This window comes from Gallinula chloropus, assembly GCF_964237585.1.
Source record: "Gallinula chloropus genome assembly, chromosome: 7".
NCBI lineage: Eukaryota > Metazoa > Chordata > Aves > Gruiformes > Rallidae > Gallinula > Gallinula chloropus.
Window position 1 is genome coordinate 17,289,714 of NC_140092.1, and position 24,857 is coordinate 17,314,570.

A 24,857-nucleotide genomic window follows, 5' to 3' on the forward strand; every position below is an offset into this window, starting at 1 on the left:
ACTTTTTTTTGCAACTGAAGCAAACTCAAGTGTTTTATTTTTGCACCATGGAAGCAAAGTTAACATCTACACTATGGCTTCTTTCATGAAGTGTCAGAATATTTTATTTTTGGTTTTATTGGCTCTGGTCTTTACAGCTGCTGTTTGTGACCTTTGGTTTGTTACACAGAAGTCATGTTTCAACTGTGTAAGTGTATTCCAGTTGTTTAGTTTTGCAGAGAAATTAATATAAAGGCAAGTACCTGTTTATTAATAAAATTATCTTTTTTAAACTAGTTTTTTTAGTAATGAATTTGGAATATTACATGGTGCTTAAATTGATTTTTTTTTTTTTCAAATAGATGGAACAGAAGGACTAGGTACCAGGGAAACCATAATGGAAACCTTCCCAACTGGAAGGAAAAAAGTTGTAAATATTTTATTTTAATATAATCTTGTATTTAACTGTAGTGAGCTGTAGTCCTATTTTGCTAAGGATCATCTATGCCTTCAGAAAAAAGCCTATGTAGAATATCTGGTGCATATTACTGTTTCGACTTGATGTTGAAAATGTTAATGCTGAAGGCATATTGAGATGGCTTTTATGTTATAGTCCTGTGATGATGATATTAAACCAGCAGAACATATGAAGATCTTGGTTGCTACAGCTGGAAACCAGAGAGTTTAAAACTTTCTTTTTTTCCTCCCCTAGATTTTCAACTGAATTCTCACCTATCAACACTGGCAAATATCCACAAGATTTACCACACCCTCAATAGGCTGGTAATGACTTGCCATTTTCTCTCAGCAGAATAGCTAGGACTTCAGTCCAGAATGTTTCACCACTGAAATCATTAAGTGATTATTTACACTTCTAAAAATGAGGACTGCCTTTTTGTATGAGAGGCTGTTGGCTCTGGATCCGTTAAGTGATAAGCAGTATATAAGATTATGCTCTGGGGGGTCAGAGGAGCATTTAAGCACTTGTTCACTGCAATGTAGGTTTCAGGTTTTGTCTCTGTAGAAGTTTTCCTACATCCATCAAATAATGGCAATCATGATCATTATCTGATTTTTTACAGTTCTTGTGGAAAGCATACTGAGTGAGCAAGCTGTCCTGCTACAACCATGCAGAGTGTGAAACACGATTTTTTTGGAGGCTCTCCGTGCTTCTTTGCTGTTCATTTACATTTGTTTCCTTGCAGCTGTAGCTGGAAATGACAGTATGGGTTCTGTTAGTACACTGCAAGTTTAGTGGAAAAGACATTGCCTAAAAAGGGGGATAACTTGTTTCTGAGATTTTAGTCGGTTTGGTTTTTAATGAGTTTTCTTTAGAACATATGAGTGTGTTTATCCTTAAGCAAAACCCTTTTTGTAGTCTCATGCTCCATTTATTAATGGAATTGTTCAGTACAACAATGCAAAATTCCCATTCAGGAGATAGTTATTTCCACTCCTGGAACATAGTTGGATATATTTTTGATTTTAAAAAAATATTTTACAAATTATTTTGTTGTTGTCCTTGCACTTTTTAGATAAATTTGCATGGGTAGCTTTTGAGATGAGTATGAACTGAAAACAAAGACTCTGCAGTCTAAGCTAGATGCTCCCTATGTAATTGAGATGAATATTTATATCAGAGGTTAAAAACATTACTGAACAATGAAGATCACCATCTTGTTTAACTGTATCATTCCTAATCTCTTGCAGAATCTGACAGAGGACGTTGGTCAAGACGATCGCCAGACAGGTATTTAGTAGGGATGTAGTAGAAGTAGAATGATAAACATGAAACACATTTCATCAAAGAAGTTTCTCTGACATAACTGAAAACTACATTGTAGAAAGCTAAAGGAGTTTCAGTAAACAAGTGCCAAGAGCTTTTAAAGTTTTCTCCAAAACAAATGTTTGTGCTTTTTATTTATCCAGTTGTGAAGGACTTGCATAAGTTTCAGCTGTATCATAGTCATTTAACTATTTCTTAGTGTAAGTACTTCACTAGACTTGATGAACAATTTCTCTCACTCCTTGGGCTCAACCCATTAGACTAGCAGAACATCCATGTTCTTACAGCGTTTTGACTCATGAAAGAGCATTAGTGAGAACAGAGCAGGAGCAAGACCTTGTGGCTATTTTGATGCCTGTGACCGAGTTTAAATGCTGTCCTCCAAACAGCCCAGCTTTTTTCTTGAGTGGTTTTGATGCAAGTTGTTCCTGTTTCTTATCCAGATGTCCAGTCAGTGTCTAAAGACTATTAGCACAAATCTATTTCCCGTTCAAGAAAATGTCATTGTCTTTTGAGACCTTCATCTCTGGTGCTTGGTACTAGCTTGCTGCTGTTCTTGTGCTTTGTGACTCGGTATCTTGCAACAGTTGTTACCTACCCCCTTTTGCGCTTGTTACTCATGAGCTGGCATCTTCCTTGATTTCTTTTTCTTCCTTCCTTTCTGTGTTTCAGGCGTGATACCTAAGGAGGAAGGAAAATAACTTACTGGCTTCAAGCCCTGATCACTCAGCAGAACTGTTCTTTAAAACTGACCATATCTGTCCTACCATCTGTCTCAAAAGTTTTCCTCTATCCTGAGGTGCGCTGCCTGTGTTTGCTGATGTTACCTTGAGCGCTTTAAGAAAGTGGAGAGAGCTGTCAGTTCCTTCTGGAGATTTCTAGGACACACTTCTAAACCTACCTCACTCTTAGCCTAGAGCAATGAGAAGAGATGCATAGGACTGCATTGTTTGGCATCGGGCACAGCTCACTTAGGGCTCACCTACCCTCCTCCACACTGTGACAGATAACTTGGTTTCATAGGTGAGCTATCTTGCCCGAGCCACAAAAGGCTTCAATCAAGTATTTTCTTTCAGTGTGGTTTGTGATTTGATACTTGAAATTGGTTGATCATGTAAAAGAAAAACCTCTGCAAAAGACTTTGAGTCAGATAGTTCGAGAGAGAGATTTTATTGTCCATATGATAGAACTAGCGTCTTCTTCCACCTTTTGATGGAGACTTGGAATTTTCCCCTTTCCCCTATGGAATGAAAATACATTCCATAATCTTTATTTACTTTTGATCACAAAAAGCTGCTGTGAAGCATTGAGGTAGTGCTCTTCCGTCACAAATCAACCAATACGAGTAGGCATGTTTAAGGTATTTGGAATTTGTCTTATCTCTTGCCCAGCACTGCTGTCATAAAGGTTGGCCTCGGAGCTCTCATTATCTCTACTGGAAGGTGTTTGAGCATATTACTGTTTGATGAACTACTTTATATTGACACAGCCTGTTGACTGCCTTGTGTTGTTTGAGTTAAGCTGTTTCAAAAGCTTAAATATGCCACTTGAATGAGTTTTGGCACAAAACTGCAGTAAAAAGTGTCATTTTTTTTACAATAGTTGTAAAAGAACCTTTCAAACCAGGAACAGGTATGAAATGAGAACCAAAAGTAGAGATTGGTAATGGCAGGCTCCTTATCTTCAGGTTTCATTCTAGTATTCCTTATGCTTCTGCCCTGTTTTATGTCTCCTTGTAGAAAAAGATGAAGCCCCAAGGTTTGCATAACTTCCAGGTGGTTCAGTCAGAATGTGTGCTTGGTTTTCCTCCTATGAGAACAAACACACCTGCAAAAAGCTATCCTGGCCATTGTGAATATAGTACAGGAGGTCTCCTCTGTCCATTTTGTGTGGGACTTGACACTTTTGAAACATCCTGCTGGAAATCCTTGTTTAAATCTAAAAAGAATTACATTTATAAGTGGTTTTATTTTTATGTGCCTAATTTTTTTGAACTTCTGTTTTCCAGCATTGCTGACTGCATGCTGAGAAGTGTCAAGAGCTATTAATGTTGTTACACAATTTCTAAAACTGCGTAGATGCTGTGAATTTGAGGTTCTATGTCCAGAACTCATTTGAAAGTCATGCTAATAACTCTGTTGCAAAAGATACTTTGAGTCTTGCCAAACACACCTAAAGATGACGTTTTAGTTTTGAGTGGTTATTTGTTACACACTTAATATTCCAGAGCAAGCCTTACCCTTACAGATTACTATTTGTTTTCTGACATAACTATCCTGGTTAACGTTACTATGTTGTGGGCTTTGCTTTTGGGATGATTTAATAAAAGCATATCTAAATTTGGTTGAGATTTCTAAAAGCTGTTATAAAACATTTGAATATTTAGAAGCTCAGAAATATTAATCTAAAACTTAATGTATGTTACAGTTACTTCAGAGCAGTTGTTTCTGAGCTGAGAGTAAGGAATGTACTGGACGTAAATTATTTTAAGCAAATGATAAGCTTTATAGGTATTAGCCAAGTCTCTTTTCTGGGTGAGATCCTAAATGGAGCTAAAGGGTGGCGGTTTCAAAATTCCTTCAGTGACTTGGGACCTAAGACAGACCTCACTTCAAAATTCCAGTAACCTGTAGTGATTGCAGTCTCATAAAATGTGTTTGCATTCAGTGTGCATCCCTATCTGAGGCTGTAAATGTGTCACAGGCCTTTGCCTTTTCAGCTCTTTGTGGGGGTAAGAAAGAGGCATTCGGATTCTGTAAACAATTTCTTCTAGTATTTATATGCATTAACTTGGAAAACTCTCTCTCCAGAATTTGAAGTAATAGTTGCTTTTATGTCATAACTACAAATCTAGCAACTTGTTAATAGCTTAGTCGTGATTTGGTTATTAAATTGTGACTTATTTACGTATCCAGACTAAAATGTCTTCCTCTTGTCACCTGGCTTGTTGAAAATAATGAGGTAATATCTTCAACAAAAACAAGGCTCATTTCTATTCTTGAAGCTCGGGGGCGGGGGGGAGTTACTTTTGCCTGTCCTCTTTTTGTTGTTGTTGTTGTAGAGCAGAAAACCCTCTTGAGTCCAAAGCAAATTCTGTAGTGTGGAATTCAAGCTAAAGAAAATGATTTTTCCTTTTACAACAAAATTGCAAGCTGTTTGATGTTTTGATGAGTATCTTACTTTCCTTGTTGTGCATCTGAAAAGCCATGATTGTTAACTTGCTTGTGGTGGTCTTGTTGCATCCTTAAGCGAGCAGCTATATCTTTCCAATTGCTTTAGCGTTCACAATTTCTAATTATTTTTCCTTTGAAACATCCCTCTACTTAAGCATCAGAAGAGCAGGATTATTCACAGGCATTATCTAGCAAGGTGAAAATTACATGTCTGTAAATCACTTCTGTAGGGACACAGCTTGTAGAATTCTTATTTATTGACCTCTGTTTTTTCTTTTTCTTTTTTTTTTTCCTTTCTGGTTTTGTTGCTATTCTAGGAGTGTTCCTCCCATGTGGTGATTATCTTGTGTATTGTTTTAAATTTCTTAGGGTGAATTTTAGTTCTTGAGTTGATGTTTCCCTTTGGTAGCTTTGTCTCCTTGCAAATTTGGAAGTACTGAGTAGAACGTTTGGCAAACAACATTTATACTCGGCAGGCTTTTGGCTGGTGGTGGCCTACTCAGCAGCCATTTGGAGGCTCTACCTTGCAAATGCTAGCTTCAAGTGTCAAAAAAACAGTGAGAACTAGGAGGGTTCTGCCATTCTTGAGTTGAGACCCAGGAGTAAGAAACTTTGAAGATAATCTCATCAGAGAAGCTGCACTTGGTAAGTAAAGTTCCTGTCAAACTTTGCATGAAGTCAGAGGGAGCTGCATGTTCATTTGCAGATGGTCGGACCTGTGAGAAGTGAAATTAGTTGTGAAAGGCTAGACCTAGAAATTACATGTGGAATTAGAAAGCTCTGTGTGGAAAGGTTAATATTGATGCTACTTTGAGTTTTACTGTAAAATAAGAAATTGCAGAAATTTAAATAAAAAACCCACAAGCTCTTACAGTTTTTAGCTGTAAATAGAAATAAAAGATAGAAATACACTGCTGGTCTAATTTCCAGAGTTTGCTGAAGTGATTATGACTGCTCTATACTGATTCTAGTAACAAAAGGAAGTGCTTCTAAAGTAACACACTTGTACCATGTTTTGAAGTGGTTTAGAGATCGTTCAGTAATTAAAACATAATGAAGACTTGGTCCAAACCTCTAGTTACGAAGATATTAAATCTGTGACATCACATATATGTTTGTCCACCCGGTGTCTGTCTGTGTGTGTATTTCTTTGGGGAGGAGGGTTGTACATGTGCATTTAATAGCAACGTAACAATTTCCAAGCTATTTCTTTTCTTCCTCCTCCTGTCAGTTTGAGAGCTGCAACTAGATACATCCAAACCAAGAAAGGGTACAAGTTTTTCATGAGTCATTGGAGAAATTGGGTTATGGTGAATTCTATTACTAGTTTAAACCTTTAAAACAGGTTTGTTGATCTTCCTAAAAATGTCCTATTATTTAATGAGGAAAGCAGGACTTCTTGGGTTAAATTCTTTGGTTTGTATGAGGTTGCAGATCTGACAAAATAATTTTCCTGTTTTAGAACTGTTTTATTTTTACTTTATATATATGTATTTTATGTTTATCTTTTGCTGTGCTTTTCTTTTCACAGAGCCCTCATATATTTATTTTCCCAATGAAATAACCAGTAAACTGGACAAGTACTGGGGGGGTTGATGTTTTTCCTTGCATTTTACCAGCATTCAATGCCTGTGGCCATCATGAATAGGTTTTTTTTTAATAGAAAAGCATTTAAAAGCTATCAAGTAGCTCTCAAAGGAATGAGAGTGCTACAGGTTGTACTCAAGTACATACGTATTTTCCAAAACAAGGTGTTAGCACACATTTTCATTTATGAAGTTTAGTGTGTGTCTGAGTCTGGCTGTCTCCAGCCATCTGTTAAGTTCTGCTGTCATCTTCAGTGTTTTTAGTTTGTGTAGGTTTTAAAAAAATACTTACTGTCAGAATCTTTCAGTAACTTACATGAACAGAATTTTGCAGTGTCATTAATTTGCAAATATCAGATGGAACTGATGACATTCAGCAGATCAGGTTCCTTAGTTGCTTTAATCTGGATATTAAAATGCATTGGGCAGACTGTGAGTTTTTGATAGTCTCTGGCTTACCTGTTTCTGATATTGGCGAGAAGTTAAGTATTATAATTGTTATAACATAAATAGTTATAATTTCCTTTTATAATGTCTTCTGGACAGTGCTTCTATCTAGAAGTATAGTCTTCTGATTATACTTCTGATTTTTTTTGTGTGATAGTAGTTTATGGAGTATAATGCTTGGAAGCCTTTTGATAACTAGTTAATTTTAATTTTGATGATACTCTTAAAACTTGCTTTATAAAAGATAGCATAGGTATGGCTGTAATTTCCTGGGAGGGTGCTGGGGTGGGGGAGCCTCAGGGAAGAAACAAAACAAAATAAAAACCAGGACATACATAGGAAGAATTTGTAATTGGAAATCTCTCAAACTAGAGAGATTAATTTTCTTCTTAATAGAAGGCATACTAAATGCAAAAGCTTTATTAGTTGAAACCACATTAGTTCATCTTGATGTAAAAACTGGTTTGAACAGCTTGCCTAATGCTAGAGAAATGCATAGGTTCATATGGGTATCAGTTTCAGTGCATGTTTACAGTAAAGTACATGTAGCAAAGTCTGTAAGGCTGTAAGGTTCCTTACATGTGTTTCTCCTATAACAGGAGAGAGACTTTCAAAGATACGAAGAATAGGTAAGCAAAAGATTGCCGTTAGTGTCTGTTGGGAATCAGTCTGCTCCCTTGGTGTCAAAACGCAGTTTTATCGATTGCTTCTGTGCTGTGATTTAAAATAAAACAGTTTGTGGGCATCTGAATAAAGCATAGCTAAACTTGGATGCTGTTGAAGCTGAGAGAAGGTAGCTTAGGCATGCTGGAGTTCATGTTTTCTTGCAAGTTTCTTTGGCATCGCTTTGTGTCCAGATTTTTACACCTCACCTCTCTCTCCCTTTCCTTTTAAAATTCTCTGCATAACACTTTGATAGCTCTTTGAGCTGCTCTTACACACACCTTTCTCAGGTGTCTGTGTGGTCTTCAGTATATGAAAGTAGGACAGAATTTTGCCTGGAGCATTAGCCTGCTGTTTTCATGAGACAGCAAAGACAATTTAAGGACTTGCTGTGGTCAAGAGGGCTGGTCCTGTGCTCTTTCTTGTGCTAATGTACAGAAAGTTGTTATTCTTTTTTGTTTGGGTTAATTATCTACAGGTTTGGTGAGCTGGATTGGCCCATTGAAGAGTCACCAGAGATGGGAGGAGTATGTAGCTGAGCGAAGGGGAGGGAAAGTCTGCCACTTGATTGCCATTAGTGTTTGAATTGGCTGTTTCCTACCTGGGCACTTTCATTCTTTGAGAACTATCGGGTCCAAATGATACAGCTAGCAGCTTACTTTTCACACTAGTGGCTGCTGAATGTCTCTTCCCCTGTACTCCCCGTGCCTTCACACTGCCCCTCCCTCCCCCAAACAAAACTAACCCTGCCAAAAAAACAAAACCAAACAAGCAAAACCTTTCCTACCCCTTGCTCTCTGTGTCATTAAAAAAGGTTCTGTTCTCTAGAGGTAGGTGCTCTAGTTTTTGAGTCATGTCTATGTTGCAAGAAGTAATGAACAACTTGCAGAAGTTCTGGTGTGAATAAATGATGAACAAAAAGGATGCCTTTTTGAGGACTTGGATACTTCTTCAGGATAGTCCCAGTCCTTGCCTTTTGTTAGACTGCAGCAGCACTGGCAGCACTGTACAGTTTGGTATTAGTACTTTTGGTCTTAACTGAAATCTGGTTGTAGAATGCCGTATAAAAGTCAGATGAATTTTGCTATTGAAAGGAGAGCGCTTTTTGTGATTTTTATTTATCTTTTGTTTTAATCCACTAACTTTCTCCCTTCCCTTTGTAATATACCTTTTAGTGGACACAGTTTAACTGGTCTGCAAGTTTCATTTCTTGTACTGGTGTTTTTAATTCCCTCTGTAGGAAGTCTCCGGTCTTGCAGTTCATCAGACTGCTTTAGTAAAGTGATGCCTCCAAGGAAAAAGAGGAGACCTGCAGCAGGAGATGATTTATCTGCTAAGAAAAGTAGACATGATGGGTATGTCATCTTACCATGAGCTAAGACTGATGGAATATCTAAAGTTGAATAGCTGATATGATCATGTTTTTAAATACTAATGGAAATGATATTCAAATTTGCTTGGTTTCTCAATGTGGAACCATAGCCTGTGATTAAACTGTGGGATATTGATGAGCATATCTAGGTTCAGTTTTTCTCTCACCTTTTTTAGTTGTAAAAGAACCTTGTAGGGAATCTTGCTTGCTCTGGTTTGCAAGCTGTCAAAACAGACATACTTACTTGTTCAAAAACAACTTCTAAGACATGCAGTAATACCTTCCTGTTTACATGCATAAAGTCTGGATTGGGCATTCTCAATCTGCAGCCTGTCAGAAAAGTGAATATAGTTGTAGCCCGCTCAGCTCTTAATTGAAGTCCTGCTAGTCTCTCCCTGTCATGTTGTGATTCGATGCTGATCATGTAAAAGGAAAGGTGAAGATTGCCCAGGGAAGGTGATAGCCAATGGTGTAGTGGTGTTGGAGGTGGTGATGCTCAGCTTCCCTCTGGGCAGCAGGAGCACAAGCGGGTTATCACTGTGTGCGCGAGGAGGATGTTTTATCACCGTAGGTGTTGCGTAGCTGAGACTTCTGCAAGTGTTGGATTTTCAGTAAGTGTATGTTCAGTCAGCCTCAGTCACTCAGAAAACATCAAATGTGCTCCTTGTGTGCAAGAGAGTCACGATTTGTGTGCCCTACATTCAGAACTTGTGGGAGTACAGGACTGTATGCTCCTGCATGATAGGTGCAGGACTGTCCTGATGCTGATTGGTAATGTATTCAGCCAGGAAGTTCGATTGCCACTGCATCAGTCATTAGAATTTGAGCTCTATTAAATTCATGTACTACTGGTGACTCAGGAAGCATGTGTTTCCACAAGTATCTTTAGGAAGGTAAAACCATGCATTTCTCTCCTGTAAGCCTGAAACCAGGCTGGGTGCTTCCCTTTTTATTCTCTAGCATGAGTAAGAAAAATGCTGGTAGCCAAATTAAGCCTCTGGTTATGCCTCTGTAACTCCATTGTGTTTAATAGGGTTGCACAACTGTAGCTGCACTGGAATTTATTAAATGACCTGTTGATGCAGAAGAAGAAAGAGGTTTCAACTCTCCCTTTCATTGCTTTGCATATGTAACACTAGCAAGAACAAAAAAGCAGGACATGTCCTTAATATTTTTGTTGCCTTGCAGAAGTAACAAAATATAAAAGCTCAATAGTTGATAGAGGTCATTACAGTTTATTTAAAGATCTGCATGCAATATGGAAATGAAACAAGGAAGAAATGTTTCTGTAATCTAAGTAGGGAGGTTCATGAAATTTAACTCTACCTCCTTTTCCTAGGACACTGACAGTAAAAGAAAAGCCCAAACCCCTAGGAAGTAAGGTTGCCTATTAGTAAGAAATACTGATTTGTGTAATTTAAATAAGAAAATTATGAGAAATTGATTTTTTCCTCTATCTGTAGAGTATATATATAAATTTAAACAGCTTTTTGAAAGCATAATTTAAAGGATTTTTCTTTTTTATATCTGCCTTTTAGTTTATAACTAATGGATCTAGGTTTCATTGTATTGCCATGTAAAGCTTCAATAAAAGGCAGACCTCAGCCTGCTTTTAGAAGTGGAGGTGAAACCAAATCTGCCAGTCATAGGCCACAGGGGAATATCCTTCTCTGTTGTGGTTCTGATTTTTACTGGTCTTCCTTCTTAACTTCTACAGGTTTTAGGGCTCTCTCTGCTTCCCTGTGTGTAAGTCTTTCTCATTTTGGTCTTCAAGGAAACAGTTTTTATGTCAGCATGACTGGCAGTATGAAATCATTTGCTTAACATTCAGCTTAGTCTTGGAGCATTATCTGCTTTCAAGCACAGATTTCTTCAAATTTGGCTTGTGCCCCTGTAACCTTCTGTGAACACATTGAACAACGAGCAGGCTGTCTCCTAGTTCCATGCTTGTTTGTCAGGTGGAGCTCATGCCTGCCATGTTTGGTCTTTGGAGGTCAAATGTCTCAGTTTGTCAAGCAGAAATCAGTCTGAAATCAGGAACCTCTAGAGCAGTGTGCTGTAGCAGACCCAGTTATTTGCAAAGCCATTTCCTCCTATATTGTATGCAGGGAATGCTGTCTACAGTAACAACAGCATGGCTACTGCAATGTCAGTTTATGGAATAAGGGGCTTCTAGGCCTGGTTCTTTACTACTGCTTCTGTTTCAGAGGCAGACTTCGTAGAAGCTGTGTATTAGTAAGTCAGGATAAGCCTTCAAGGGCCATTAGCCTGTCTGGATTCTGTATTGAGCAAAAAATGTGGTCTATGTCTGTTCTTGAATGTCTGCTTTCAATGAAAAAATACGTGTGTGCTCCAGAAGAGACGGCTTCCTAACAGAAATGACTTGTCACTTCAAATGCTTATGGAATGATTTAAGTTCTGTATGTTTCTCTCAGTGGTAAGCTTGCAGGGGCAACATTAATGAATAAATTTGGTAATTGGGACTCTCCTGTTTGCCTTCATTTTAGAAATGCTGGGTTGTAGGCTGAAGGTTGTCAGAGAAGTGTTGTCACTAACAGTGTTACCACAGCTGTGACCAGATGTTGATGATTCCTCCTGATTTCTCCATACAAAAGAAATGTATCTTTTTAAATCCTTATATGCATGGTTTTGTTGGGTGATATTTTCAGTCTTCACTATTTCTGGTTTGTTCCTGTAATCTCTTCAACTATGACAGTGATATTTTTGAGATATGTATTCTTTCCAGGAAGTTTATTTCAGGAAGACTTTGTGCTGAGAGAGAAGCTCTTAAAGTCATAAACACATCTGATACCAGGGAGCTCATAACAGCCTTCACTGGCAGTTTCAGGCTGCTAGGGATAGAGCCTCCTCTTGGAAGACTTAGACACTGTTTATTGAGGAAAAACATTTACAGGAACAAATTTAGTTGTTAGTGAAGTTATTCAGAAATGCTGATGTGCATAGACGGATTATGGAAAACAAAGATTCCAAGCATGCATCCCACCCACCCTAATGGAACAAGAGCTTGAATTCTGTTAATTAATGTTAATAGCATCACTTTGAACCATGAATTTAGTGCTTCAGTAGGAGGGAGTTTCTATACCAGATGATCTGTAAAGAAAAGAACTCAGTGTATTCATTTCTGGATCATAGTAAGATTTATCCTGTCTTAAAGAATGTTACTGGAAAGAAGCAGTTTAGCACACACTCACTGGAACATTTCTGTTTTTCTCTCAATATCACAATCTTGACTTTACTGTGAGAGTTCTAAATGCAATATAGAGTATTTCAAATTGGGGTTAAAAATACATTTTCTGTACATTGCTCTTCCACCTCTGTGTTAAGTGTCTTAGGAAAGGTAAAACAAGTTTCACATAAAGATGCTTGCTAGGTAAGGATATAGTCCTTGCTGTGTAATTACTTAATGCTGTGTATCTGTTACACAACCTCTAACCAAATACTGGCTTTTTCCTTAGGGGAAAAAAGGAAACGCCTAGCACAATGTCTTCTCTTTCTGATAATTTCAAAAACAATTCTACTCCTTACTCCAGAATCACACCAAGGTCAAAAATCCTACAGTAATGGATATTTGTACCTTAGAATGATGAAAACTAGGAATATTTATCCTCTTCCCTGGAAGTTATGTTTTCAAGGTATTAGATCCAGTTCTACTTGATCCTCCTGGATGTGTGTGGACCACATACAGGTCTATTAACATGAAAAATACAATCTCTTTGTTAAGTAATAAACTCCATACTTAATAGTGGCAAATCTTGAAGTTTTGAAAACACAGCCAACACACTGTTATTAACGTGGGAAAGTACAATGGGAGTGTACTAACCTTGGAAGTTTTCAAAACCTTTAGTGTTGAGACTTGGTTTTGTTCTATTGTTTTAATAACTGTTTTGGTCCTGCCCCATGCAGACAGCCTGTGTTACCAACTGTCATAGATGCCCAGACCTTGTTCCTTGAAGGAGAGATTAAGTACACGCAGGTATAATTCTCCCTGTTCATGCACCTCTTCAGTGGACTTCCCTTAATGGTTCTGAAGGAACTTAAACTGGACATGTGACTATCAGCACATATGCTGTTGTACATACTACTCCTTAAGTAAGCCTGATGAAGTTCAAAACATTAATTTAAAAGTTGAGATGAATGTAAGTCTTTAAATGGGGAGAGATAAGACATACTCATCTATAAAACTTACCAGTCAAGTAAATTTATCCTGAGGGTGTCCTTACACAGTGTCTGTCATACCTCACAAGTTATAAAACATATCTTTTTCCCCCCTCTCTCTCCCCCTTCTTTCTGCCATGGTATTTATGAAGTTGCTAAAATCATTATTGTGAATGAATAGGTAAATGTTTTATAAAAATACTTTGTGCTGCAGTAATGAGAATTCCCAGCAAAAATTGAATATTTAATACTAATTAATCAAAGTAGTAGGGGGCATCTTCAGACTAAAGTTTGCATCTTTCAAAATGTAAATAATCTGAAAGCTATTAGTTACTCAGTTTGAAGCTCATACAAAATGAGGTAGAGATTTTGAGTAAGTTCTGGTTGCATAGAAACAAGGCTGCTGTTCATGTATTTCTTAAAGTAAACAGTGACCTTCTGAAATGAGCAGGCTGTAAATTTTCATCAGGGATTAACTTTTAATTTACTATAATACCCTGCACCTTCCCACCACCCCACCCCCCCGCCCCCAAGAGAATGTTTTGTGTGACTAAGCTCCATGCTTTCGCTGGTCTCAGTGTGAATATTCTGAAGCTGCAGAGCCCAGAGCTGCTGCTGTGGTAGGTGGAGGTCTCACAAGTTCCAGTACAGGTGAAGCCTGCTCAGAGCAGTAGCTACCCAGCTTTAAAAACTGCAGTGGATTGAAGAGAATTACTGTGACCGTGTTCCTTTAGCTGGCAGCAATCGTGTGCTCTGCTGGTGTGTGTCTGAAACTCTGCAGGTTTCTCTTGCACACCATGAGTACATAACCAAATTACCAAACTGTAACATGCTGTTTGAAGGTGCTGGTCATCTTGAGGAAGCCACGAGGCATAAAGCACTTGTTTGAAACTTGGATCTGTTCATTAGATGTTTGGTGTCCCCAAGGCATTCAAATCTCTGGCAGTTGGCATTTATCTGTGTAGCTGACCTTAGCACAAAGACAAGGCACACCATCTTGCAGCATGTACAGAAATATTCCAAAGTTCTGAGAAGTATCCAAAGATAGAAAATGGATGCCAGACATCTCCAGCAGTTTGTGTTTTCTCCTCTGTGTTTGTGGTTCTTGAGGGAATCCCATCTGTATTCATGATAGTTCAGAGAACAGAGTCTTTGGGATTACGTTTATCCTGTGCTGCCTGGTTGGGCTTGCTGTGGTAATTGAACCGAGTTGTCCTAGGCTGTAATCTCAGATACTTGTCTACTTAGTTGTCTCTATCACCCTGCTCATCTCTCTTCACCAAGCACTTCAGGGACGAGGAGTGTCTTGCTATTAGAACTAGCTGGTTTGGCTGGACTTGGGGAGAAACTCATTTGGTGTTTGGAGCAAGCAGGGAGAGAACAGGCTTCAGCTTTGTACATGGGAGACTAATACTGGCACTGCATTGATCTGACTGGTTTCTGTCATACTTTTTTCAAGTGATCCTTGTCTTGCAGAATATGTGATCTGCTGTTAGTTCTCTAGGTTGAGAGGAAGGCATCTGAGATTCATCCAGCCATTTATGTTCCATGGGGTTATAGTGCATAGTTTGTTTTCATTACAAATGTGATACGGTGTCACCTACACTTTTCATGAATGTCTGGCTAATTAGTTTGTAGGAGATAACTCAAGATTATATCCTTTCTGATTTTATTTTCTGACTTTATGAAGTAATTTCTCTTACTGGCACAGGTTGGAAGTTCTGTAATCAGTTCTGGTTTCTCAGAAATCAAACTTCAGTGGTCAGATACTGAACTTTTTGATGCCAGAGCATTGTGCTGGGAATTTCTTGGCCGTATGTCTGGCACACGGACTTACTAATGAGTCTTCTTGTTTCCTGCAGTTCCTAAACTATGACCTTAATGTTAAGCACAAAACCTGACTTTCAGTCCCATATCAGTCCTATGAAAACTTATGAGTAGATGCTGTGAATGTATAAAAAGGGCTTTTTTTCCCCTTTTGTTTCCTGGTTCTCCATTCCTCTTACACATACTGCTGGCATCGGTGCCTGGGTTCAGAGTATTTAGCGCTGCCACTTGCAGATGCAGGAGTACTTTTTCTGAAATATCTGGATGACCTAGAGCTTTGTCAGTATTTTTTTTTCCTTGAGGGTTCCTTCCCAAATCCTCTGTTCACATACTGACAGCTAATGTATTTGTGAGTTACGTGAACAAACAGGGTGAGGCACTTCGGTTATCATCCCTTTGTAAGAAAAAGCATTGAGTCTTGTGAGGAGGTCTTTGGGAACCACATTAGTTTTGCATGTCCTAGGTTTCAGCAGTGCTTCTACAGGCTTCTTGACTAACCAGAATAGAATAAAAATGTTGACTAGCTCCTGCTGCAATCAGTTTTCAACTTGGTATTCCAGTTGGTGTTTGTCACGTTTGTTTGCTACAAAAAATGGGATACTGAATAATTAGACTTCTGCCAAAGTGGCAGAATGCCTCTTTTCTTTGTCTCAAGATACTGATGCCTTGGAATTCAGGACAACCTAAAAAATACTGGATATATCTTTCACAATCATGGTTCATTTTTCAAATATGAGAATGTTATCAGACCTGTTTCTAAAAAATATAATATTACCCCAACTCTGACTTAGACCTTGTGGTGTAGTTGATTTCTCACTGGGCAGTACAGTTGGCCTTCTCCTTTGCAGTAGAAGTAAAGTTTATACAGTGTAGGAAATTCAAATAGAAAAAATTGTTTCCAAATTAAAAATCAAAACTCCCAAACCCTACCACTTGTGGGTGTATGAATATATGTTTCTGAGATGTTTATGGCTGGCATTTTCTGCAGTGTTTTGGTTTGTTGCAGACCAGTGTATTTCATGTTAATTTTTTTTTCCTGTGTTGGAGTTTCTTAAAAGCCTCATTTGTATTTGTCTTCCAATTAGCAATGTATCATTTTGCTCTGGCTAGTGTCACTTTTCTAATGGCTAGTTGCTTTAAAGAAACTGACAGTATGTTAGGTGGAGAATAGTGGGATCAGTGTATCTAAGTTCTTAAGTCTGTGTCTTTCTAGCAGGACAAGATTGTGACGAAGTCAACTCCAAATTAATTTCATCGGCTTGTTTCAGAATTCTCCTTGAACCAGTCAGGCATTCTGCTGTCCTTCCCCAGCAGGGTTTGACACTGTGAGAGGAAGGGCTTGGAACACTTACAGAGCTATTCTTGGCTACCTCCTCTAGTCCGAGCTGTTTGTTACTCGGCTCTTTTAAGCCTTGATGGGCCTGTGCTACTGCAGAGAGTGCATAGGCAGCAGTGAACAACTGCTGGGACTGCTGAATCTCTTTCCTCTAACAGGCAGAAATGGTGCTGTCTCTATTTCAGATAAAACCTGCACAGGGTGCTGTAACTCATCAACTTGTGCTCTGCCTTCCATGCATCAGGTGTTTCAGATGCCGAACTCAGGACACTGGTACTTCAGTGTCTGTTTCCTGAATGTAGTTAAAGTTCTTTCTGCTTCTAGTTAACAGAGAGCAGTACCCTGCCGGTCAGTTCTGGGGATAGGGGTGCTTTAGAGCTGTCTTTTCAGATAACTGTCTACTCCATGATGAATGAGGTTCCTTGAGTTATTGTCAGTAAGGGCACATAACTTGTTCTCTGTGGTTGTTCTGTGTTCGCAACTGATCAGCTTTCAAACAATGTAAGTGTGGGTCACATGTATTTTTGGCATTCATGACTTTTGTAAGATACTTTTGAGGAGCCAGAATTGTATGTGCAGTTCTCCTCTGTTAATAAGTCAAAGTGCACGAGGTATGTGTGTGCTTACAGGTAGGACCTGTGTTGACTGTGACCTGCAATTACTCCAGATTTAGACCCACAGCCAAGCTGCAGCCCATCAGTTGATTGTGGTAACTAATGGTGTGCACAAGACTTGAGCTCACAGAAAGCAGTTTGGGGTTGAATTTGAACTAGTTTGTGTTTGTTGTAAGGAAGGTTTGTGTACGTGGGTCAGGATGATGAATCAGATGAAGTGGGACAGACCGAGCAAGTGCAGTACTGAGGTTCAGTGATTCTTACTCTCTCAAGTAGAGTCCCAGATGTCTGGATGTGAGGGCAGAATTTTGGGTAAACTTGTTCATGAAAGGAAGAACATTGTTGCTTACAGTGGCTGTTGACTAAAAAGTTGCTTTTAGAAATGGATTAATTACTTTTTTGTCTTTCTTTTTTTAAGTATGTATAGAAAATATGATTCGACTAGGATAAAAGCAGAGGAAGAAGTCTTTTCAAGTAAAAGGTGCTTAGAATGGTTCTATGAATATGCAGGTAAGGGTGAAATGCAAATTTCTTCCTAATAACAGTTTAATCTGCATTGCAATATAAAAATTGCATTAACAGCTTTTCCAGTGAATGAATATTGAGACTTTTGTAGAAGTCTTAAAGAAGCTTTTCTTATGGTCTGAGTAGTGTGAGGTTGAAGAGTTCAAGGGGCAATTTAGTCTGCATCTATTCTATAAAAAGCATCGAGAAAGTATGTAACTTAACATACTTTTTAACATATATACTTTTACTATTCAAATCTACAGTTAAAGCTGTACTTCTGTCCAAAATGTTGTTACCCCCTGGCTTTCAGAGTTCAGTCATGTGCCATGTTTGTGCTGAATAGTACAGAATTAAGCTTTGGGAGGAATGGGTCTTTAATTAAAAAGAAAAGAAAAAGGTGGGGGAGGTAGATGAGTTTTGTTCCTGCTGAATCCATTTCTTAGAGTTTCAAGCAAAGAAGTGCATAAATTCAAGTATGTCATACTAGTCTTGTCTTTATGTGCTTTTCCATCACAAGGTATAGGGGAGGCAAATTGAATTAATTTTTTCTTTTTGCCCTTATGTATGAGAACTAACTTCAGGTGTTACTTCTAGGATTGTTTAATTCTATCACAAAATATCCTTTTACTAGTGAAGTTGATTGTTATATTAATTTTTTACACATGGTTTTCTGAAGGGGAAAAGTTGAAGTACGGAGAAAATTTCTCATGACTAAAGACTAAAAGTAAATTAAATAGGTGATTGACAAAGAAAATAAGGTCATTGTGTAATTTTCTGATGATGTCTTGGATAGTGTTGCTTACAGTTCTGTTTTGTCTATTTCTTACACATAATGAAGAGTGACTTAATTTGATGTAATACTTTTTTCTTCTCCTAATGAAATTATATAAACTAAATCAAATACTTTGAGATCTCATTTGTTTGTGGCAGTCTGTGAGAGGAGATCCAAACAAATTCAAACCAAATCTAACCTGTTAGTTTTTCTGCCTTTCAGACCAGCTTGTTTTACTTTTTTGCTGTAGCAATAGAGATAACTCTTTTGCCAAGACTTTCATGGAAAGAAGGAATGAAAGGAAGGCTGTGTATGAAGGAGCTTTTGGGTTTCCATCGAATACATACATCAAAATGATAAAGAGAAAAGCAGAGAATATGATTCCGTTCACAGTATTGAGTAACATTCTAAAACCTGAATTTTCAAAGAATGATCTCTTTTAGGGTCTTACTTCATAGTTTTCTCCTTTACATAGGCAGCCAGTTGACACTGCATTTTGGGGTTTTTTCCCCAGTGTGTCTTTACGTTACAGAATGAGTCTTCTTAAAGACTGTTGTGTACACTCAGAGAACTTAGAAGATGTCATGAAAAGATGGCAAAAGATATAATTAAACCTTGTTACTTCTAGGATAGTAGGTCACCTAATAATAAAACATAGATCAATCTTCTCTTTATAAAAACTCATTTTCTTCCAGAGGTGATGTTTATATGGGATAAAAGTAGGCATTTCAGCCTCTTAATTTCCCCAAATGAGCTCTCTTAAACATGAGTAAAATAATTCTAACAAAATAGTCCAAATACTTAAAATGTACTTAAACAAAAATAGAATTGCACAGTACAATTCCTAATGCCTATGTAGTTTTTTTCAGTAAAGTATTATGGAAGTTACAGATAGCTTGAGTTGTCAGCATGTTTTAATAGTAGTACTTTCTAATAGCATCTATCTTTGGAATCTTTTTTCCTTTTAAGTCAGCAAAGAAATAGCTGTAACTCATCCCTTCCCCCTGCAGTTACTTAAACGCAGATAATGTGTGGCCATGGTTTAGCAACATGAATAAATAGGACTACCAGATTTTTATTCTGGGCTCTGCTTTTTTGCAGATGACATTATATAAAGATAATATATGAGACAATAAGAAGTGAGATTCCATGAATGATAATGTCTTGTACTCCAGAGCTGTGCGTCATACTTCTGTGTGATAGGATCTTACGGTAACAGTAAAGATTCAAGCCAAGATATGCGCTCTGCTAACCATTGTCCACTCATTTAATCATGGTAATAGATGCTCTGCTAGACTTCAGTGCATTCCTAAAGATCTTAGTAGTTTACACTTCCAAGATTCTCTCAGTAAATGGGTAGAATAAAAGATGGCAGGAATGAAAAGTTCCTTTACAGTCTTTTGGTCTACAAAAGTGAGGTAAAGATTTAAATGTATCCAAGTCTGATAGTAAATGTGGAAATATTTCTTGTGTGTCAAAACAAAGAAAATCTGAATGAAATTTCAGGTTGTACTGCATGACTGAGTTTCTCTTGCATTGTAAAAGGTCAGACCTTTTTAACTTTCAGAGATAAGCAAAATGTCTTTTTGTTTGCAGGCACTGATGACATTGTAGGGCCAGAGGGTATGGAGAAATTCTGTGAAGACATTGGAGTTGAACCAGAAAATGTAAGTTCAAAGTCCATTCAAAAGATGCCCAATCTGTTCTGATGTATGTGACCCAGTCTTTTTCCATCAAGAGTTAAGAAATCAGCGAGACTTTAAAAACAAATTAAATACAAATGAGGGAAGTTTATATGTGCATTTGGAAACAACCTGCCTTTATTTTAACTCCTAAACAGTTAACTTGTAAAAACTCAATTTGTCTTTGCTGTCCTGCCCTGCCAAAAAAAAAGAGATTAAAAAAAAAAAGGGAATAAGTTGTCTTTTCTGAAACAGTGGGACAACCCTGGAGGTTTGAGGTAGGAACTGGGAAGTAACATTTCTTTGGGTTTTCTAGGAGAGAAAGTGATTTCAAGTAATGTGAACAATATTAGCACTCCCATTATGCTATTTCAGAACACAAGTAAGGAACATATATGATTACATAAATACATTTTATGCATATATTTATAATTAAGCATAGAAGGGAATAGTTGTGACTTGTACAGGCTTTTTCCTAGTGCCTACTTCGTGCTCTTTAAATGTATATGCAAGTCCCACCTCTGGCAGGATCCATAAAGCATCTTCTCCGACTAACTAAAATAAGAATTATGATTTTGAAAGATTTACTGGGAATATGAGATGTGATTGGCTAATTTTGGAGTTTATTAGTACAATAAACCCTTGAGAATGCAGACATTTGGATATGTAAATAGGTATTCTAATTTCACATTAAAAACCATACAGAGCTGCACTAACATTAGCTGGTTAATGGTGCAGCTGCAAATTCAAATGACACTATTTTTTTTCTTCTATTCTGCAAAGTCAGTTGTCCTGCAAGTTTTTTACATGTATATATCAAAAGTGGTTTCTTCAGTTCCTGATTAAGATTGTAGTCTTGGTTTCTATCTAAAGTCTTCATTGCTTTAGTCTTTGTGTGAAGTGAAAAGGACTCTGTTTCTTTTTGGGTGAAAAAGCAGTGTTTCTGTATCAGCCTCTGCTTTGATGTACGTTAATGTCACCCAGCTTTGCCTGACATCTATTGGAATTGTGCAGCATATTCAGAACTGCAGAATGAGGTAGTGTAGCTGGATTCAGGGGGCATCATTACTAGCTTTAGAACAATTGGTTTTCAATTATTCTCGTGGATTGCAACTGATGTGCATCTAGCTGAGGGTTTAACAAATGTCAGATGTAACTTGTCAAATGGATATCTATGTTTTGTAGTTTTGAGAAAGCTTTTCTGTAGCTTTTGCACCAACTTGTTTTCCTCCTAGCACTGCTTGCTAGGTAACTGCATGCTCCCTGGGAGCGTGGTGGCTACAGGTAACTTGGGTGGGGGGTGTTCATGCTGTATCTTTGCACTGTTATCTTCTCTTTGTATTGTATACAGGTTTGTCACTTTAGGTTTTTTAAACCTGAAAACAGCACAGCGAAGGTCTGAATGTCCCATTTATTTGAGTAAAGCATTTGTAGCCTACTAAATAGTAGTCATTTGGAAAATGAATGGAAATGAATGGATCTTTTTAAATTCTTTTCAGTCTTTTTTTTTTTTCCCACCTTTAAAACAGGTAGTTATGCTTGTACTAGCATGGAAGTTGGATGCACAAAACATGGGCTACTTTACATTGCAAGAATGGTTGAAAGGAATGACATCACTACAGTAAGTGATAGCTTTAATAAACCCAGTTTTCTAGAAAAAACCCACACTTTGATGCTTTGACTCATAACACCTAAATCAGAGAGCTGTTCTGTGGAGTAGAAGCTGTATTTGTTTGGTCCTTTTTATGGTGATATGGTCACTTGGAGGCAGCTTGAAACCCTGACAGCTGCATGTTTAAATGCAGTTGGATTAAAATGTCTGCAGTCTTAAGAAAACAGAAGTGTCATGAGGTTGGACGTGGTTTCTGTCCCCATGGACATCTGTCTTTGCCACTGGATTTGCCCTAACCTTTAGACACTGATACGTTGTTAGAGCATGTGTATTTAAAATCCTAAATATGAAACCTTTCTGTGACTCTGCATTGTCATGACAATTACCTTTCAGAGAGTTGCTTGCTCCAGTTGAGAACTTCCCTTCATGGCATAACTAACATGAATGTAGTGGAATAATCACGTTTCATAAGAGAGTTGTAGAAAGAACCCTGGTTTGATCTACCTTGCAGAATGGAGACACTGAAACTGTGTGGGGAGTTCTGTAGTTCCAGCAGAACTGTGGCATTACTGTTTCAGTGCTGCAGTGTGCTGGTTGGTTGCCATGTGGAGACAAGCTCTCAGTTTAATTTATCGAGGGTGCACTTTCTACAAAGCCAAGAGCATTTTTATCAAAGTACCAGTTGAAGATTTTGCTATGTCATCTAAGTCTGTTCCACACTGTGGGTTTAATCAAGGCATCTGATGCAGACAAACTCATACACGTGCCTTCCTGCAGGGTGGTGTGTATTGAAGAGTGATGGGGATACGTGTTAGAGATCCTTTTCAAAAATACCAGACACCTGTGTAAGAATGCAGACTCCAGCTTCACTTTGTGCTTTTCTTGTAGGTGTGATACTACAGAAAAATTGAGAAATTCTCTGGATTACTTGAGATCTTTATTAAATGAGCCTACCAATTTTAAACTTATTTATAGATACGCATTTGACTTTGCACGGGTGAGTACTGTGGGAGACCAGCATCCGAAATTCAAACTGTACTTTCACAAGTAATACTTGAAAGACGTTACATTGCCAAGTATGTTTCTCTTAAGACACCACTGAGGATTGCTTCTAGCAAATGGAACTGTTCCATGTTCTAAACAAGTATGTGCAAAATGCCAGAACTGGAGAAGTGTGTTCAGTGGCTTAGTGTTTTGATTGGTTTTGTTACATCCCTGCTTCCAGCTCTTCTGTGACTTTGGGGAAATAATTCAGTCCCCATTCTGTTGCATACTGGAGCTTTGTCACTTCCTCTGGCTTTATAACTACCTTGGGTTTTTTCTTACTGTTTAAATTTTGTGAGCATAAACATACTTAAAACAGGAAGGTACTTCAGGCATTTCTGCAGGTAGTAAACACAACTAACATGATGTAATATGACACTGTTTCTGAAGACTGTTGGAAGATCATTAATGTTGCTCTTAGTGTTTATTAAGCACTGTCCTGATACCAGTCATCCTACTGTAAAATAGTTGATAAAATTGCACCTGGTATTGGAACCCATAATAGAAATAAGACCGTTCCTACTTCAAGAGAGCAATAAAAGAATTTTCTGAATTAACAGTTTTTACATGGAATTTGGGTATCCTTCTTGCTAGCATGATGGGATGTACAGACTATTTAACATAGAAATGACCACAGGCAAAATTAAAGTTCAGATTTCAGTGTAGGAGAAGCAGAAGCAGCAAAAAAATTTGCAGAAAAATGGTAATACAGGAAAGATAATAAATTGAACTGATGGCAATTCTGATAGTTAAAGTCTGTCATAAATAACTCAGGTTTGAGGTACATTGGTGTTTTCTGCATGTCAGCATGCAGAGATTCACAACAGCTCACCCTTAAGCAAGGAAACCTGCAGCTGAGTATGACAGAAGAGCAGTAGCATCATCTTCATTCTTCCTTTGTGAAGATATATTCTGCCAGTTTTGCTCATTTTAAAATGAAAAGGCTAGAAATAACTAATGTTGCCAAAGAAGTTGAGGTACTGAGGTGTGCTGGTTTAACCTTGGCTGGAAGCCTGGTGTCCCCCAAAGCTGCTTTTATCACTGTCCCTCTCAGCTGGACAGGAGAGAGAAAATACAATGAAAGGCTTATGGGTCAAGATAGATAAGGGTCACAGAGAGAACATTCACCAATCACTCTCATGGTCAACACAGAGTCAAGGTGGGGAAATTGGTTTTATTTATTGCCAACTAAGGTTAAACCACCACATAACCAAATACTTGGAATAGGTTAAAAATGTTGTGCTAGGAGCAAATCTGCACCAGCCGATGGCCTGTCAAAAGTTAAGTGAAGAAATTTTAAAAGAGGATAGTGGGTGGCGTTTTTTTTCAAGAGGTAGTAAACTGATGTGGCAAATGGTGGTCTTGACAAAGAATTTAAGCATGTAAACAGATGCTGTGACATCATTTGTGACAACCTTCCACCTCCCCAAAAGAAAAACAGATTGTAAAACAGCAAATCAAAGGCCTGTCAACGGAGGAATTGTCAGACCTGTGGAGGCTGGGGAGGTCTATAGGAGAATGGCATCTAGTAAGGATAGAAATGAATGCTGATAAAGGCCAGTAGATGTATCTAGATGCAGCATGTGGCTGTACATCATTTTTATCAGAATAATTGGAGCGATTGATAGAAAAAAGCTGATGGGAGCAGTTTTGGGTTTTGATTCTGAAGACTGTCATTTCCATCCTAAGGGTAACTATTTCAGGGAAGTGCTCCATGACAAAAACCATTTGTCTGAGCTTCTGAGGTTTGAAGGCAGGATTTTTGAAAGTGCCTGCTGTGATTTGGTATTCAGAGTTAGTTTGTCAATAGAAATAGGTATCACTGAGTTTTTAGGCTGCATGCATGATCCAAGTCAGCGTGGATTTGAGGAAATAATTTAAAACACCATATGTTGGTATTAAGCACCAATACTTCCCTCACTCCCTGTTTGCCATTTTCATTGCCAAGTTTGAGAACACAGAGATGCATGGATTTAGTGGCTTAAAGAGGTCTTTCATCTGAAATATTGTGGGGAGGAAACCTCAGGCTACCTAACATCAGTGAAAAATGAAACCTGAAATTTATGAGAGTTTGTCAATACATTCTATCCACTGTATTCCAGAAAGTGAGTGTCATTATCTGGAATGTATGTTAAGAAGGAAATTGGAGCATCTGTCGTGGCAGATGTGCCATTAGGCAGTTGGAGGTGGGTTTAAAGGGCTAATCTGAACAATTTGTTCTGAGCAGGAGTCAGAGAGGGAGAATGTAGAAACTTAGCAACGTCAGACATGTGAAAACAGC

The 24,857-nt window shown here is 38.0% G+C and overlaps 1 protein-coding gene across 2 annotated transcripts in view; it reads left to right on the top strand.

The window, feature by feature from the left end:
* Positions 1–24,857, top strand: part of DCUN1D4 (defective in cullin neddylation 1 domain containing 4) — a 37,301-nt gene that overhangs the window by 9,088 nt on the left and 3,356 nt on the right. The window contains exons 2-9 of one of the 2 annotated variants that reach the window (XM_084266652.1): positions 692–762; positions 1,690–1,729; positions 7,571–7,600; positions 8,875–8,989; positions 17,378–17,469; positions 19,835–19,905; positions 21,450–21,541; positions 22,421–22,529. In XM_084266652.1, coding sequence (XP_084122778.1) covers positions 692–762; positions 1,690–1,729; positions 7,571–7,600; positions 8,875–8,989; positions 17,378–17,469; positions 19,835–19,905; positions 21,450–21,541; positions 22,421–22,529 — 620 coding nt within the window. The remainder of the gene's footprint in view (positions 1–691; positions 763–1,689; positions 1,730–7,570; positions 7,601–8,874; positions 8,990–17,377; positions 17,470–19,834; positions 19,906–21,449; positions 21,542–22,420; positions 22,530–24,857) is intronic. The other variant, XM_084266653.1, reaches the window with a different exon arrangement.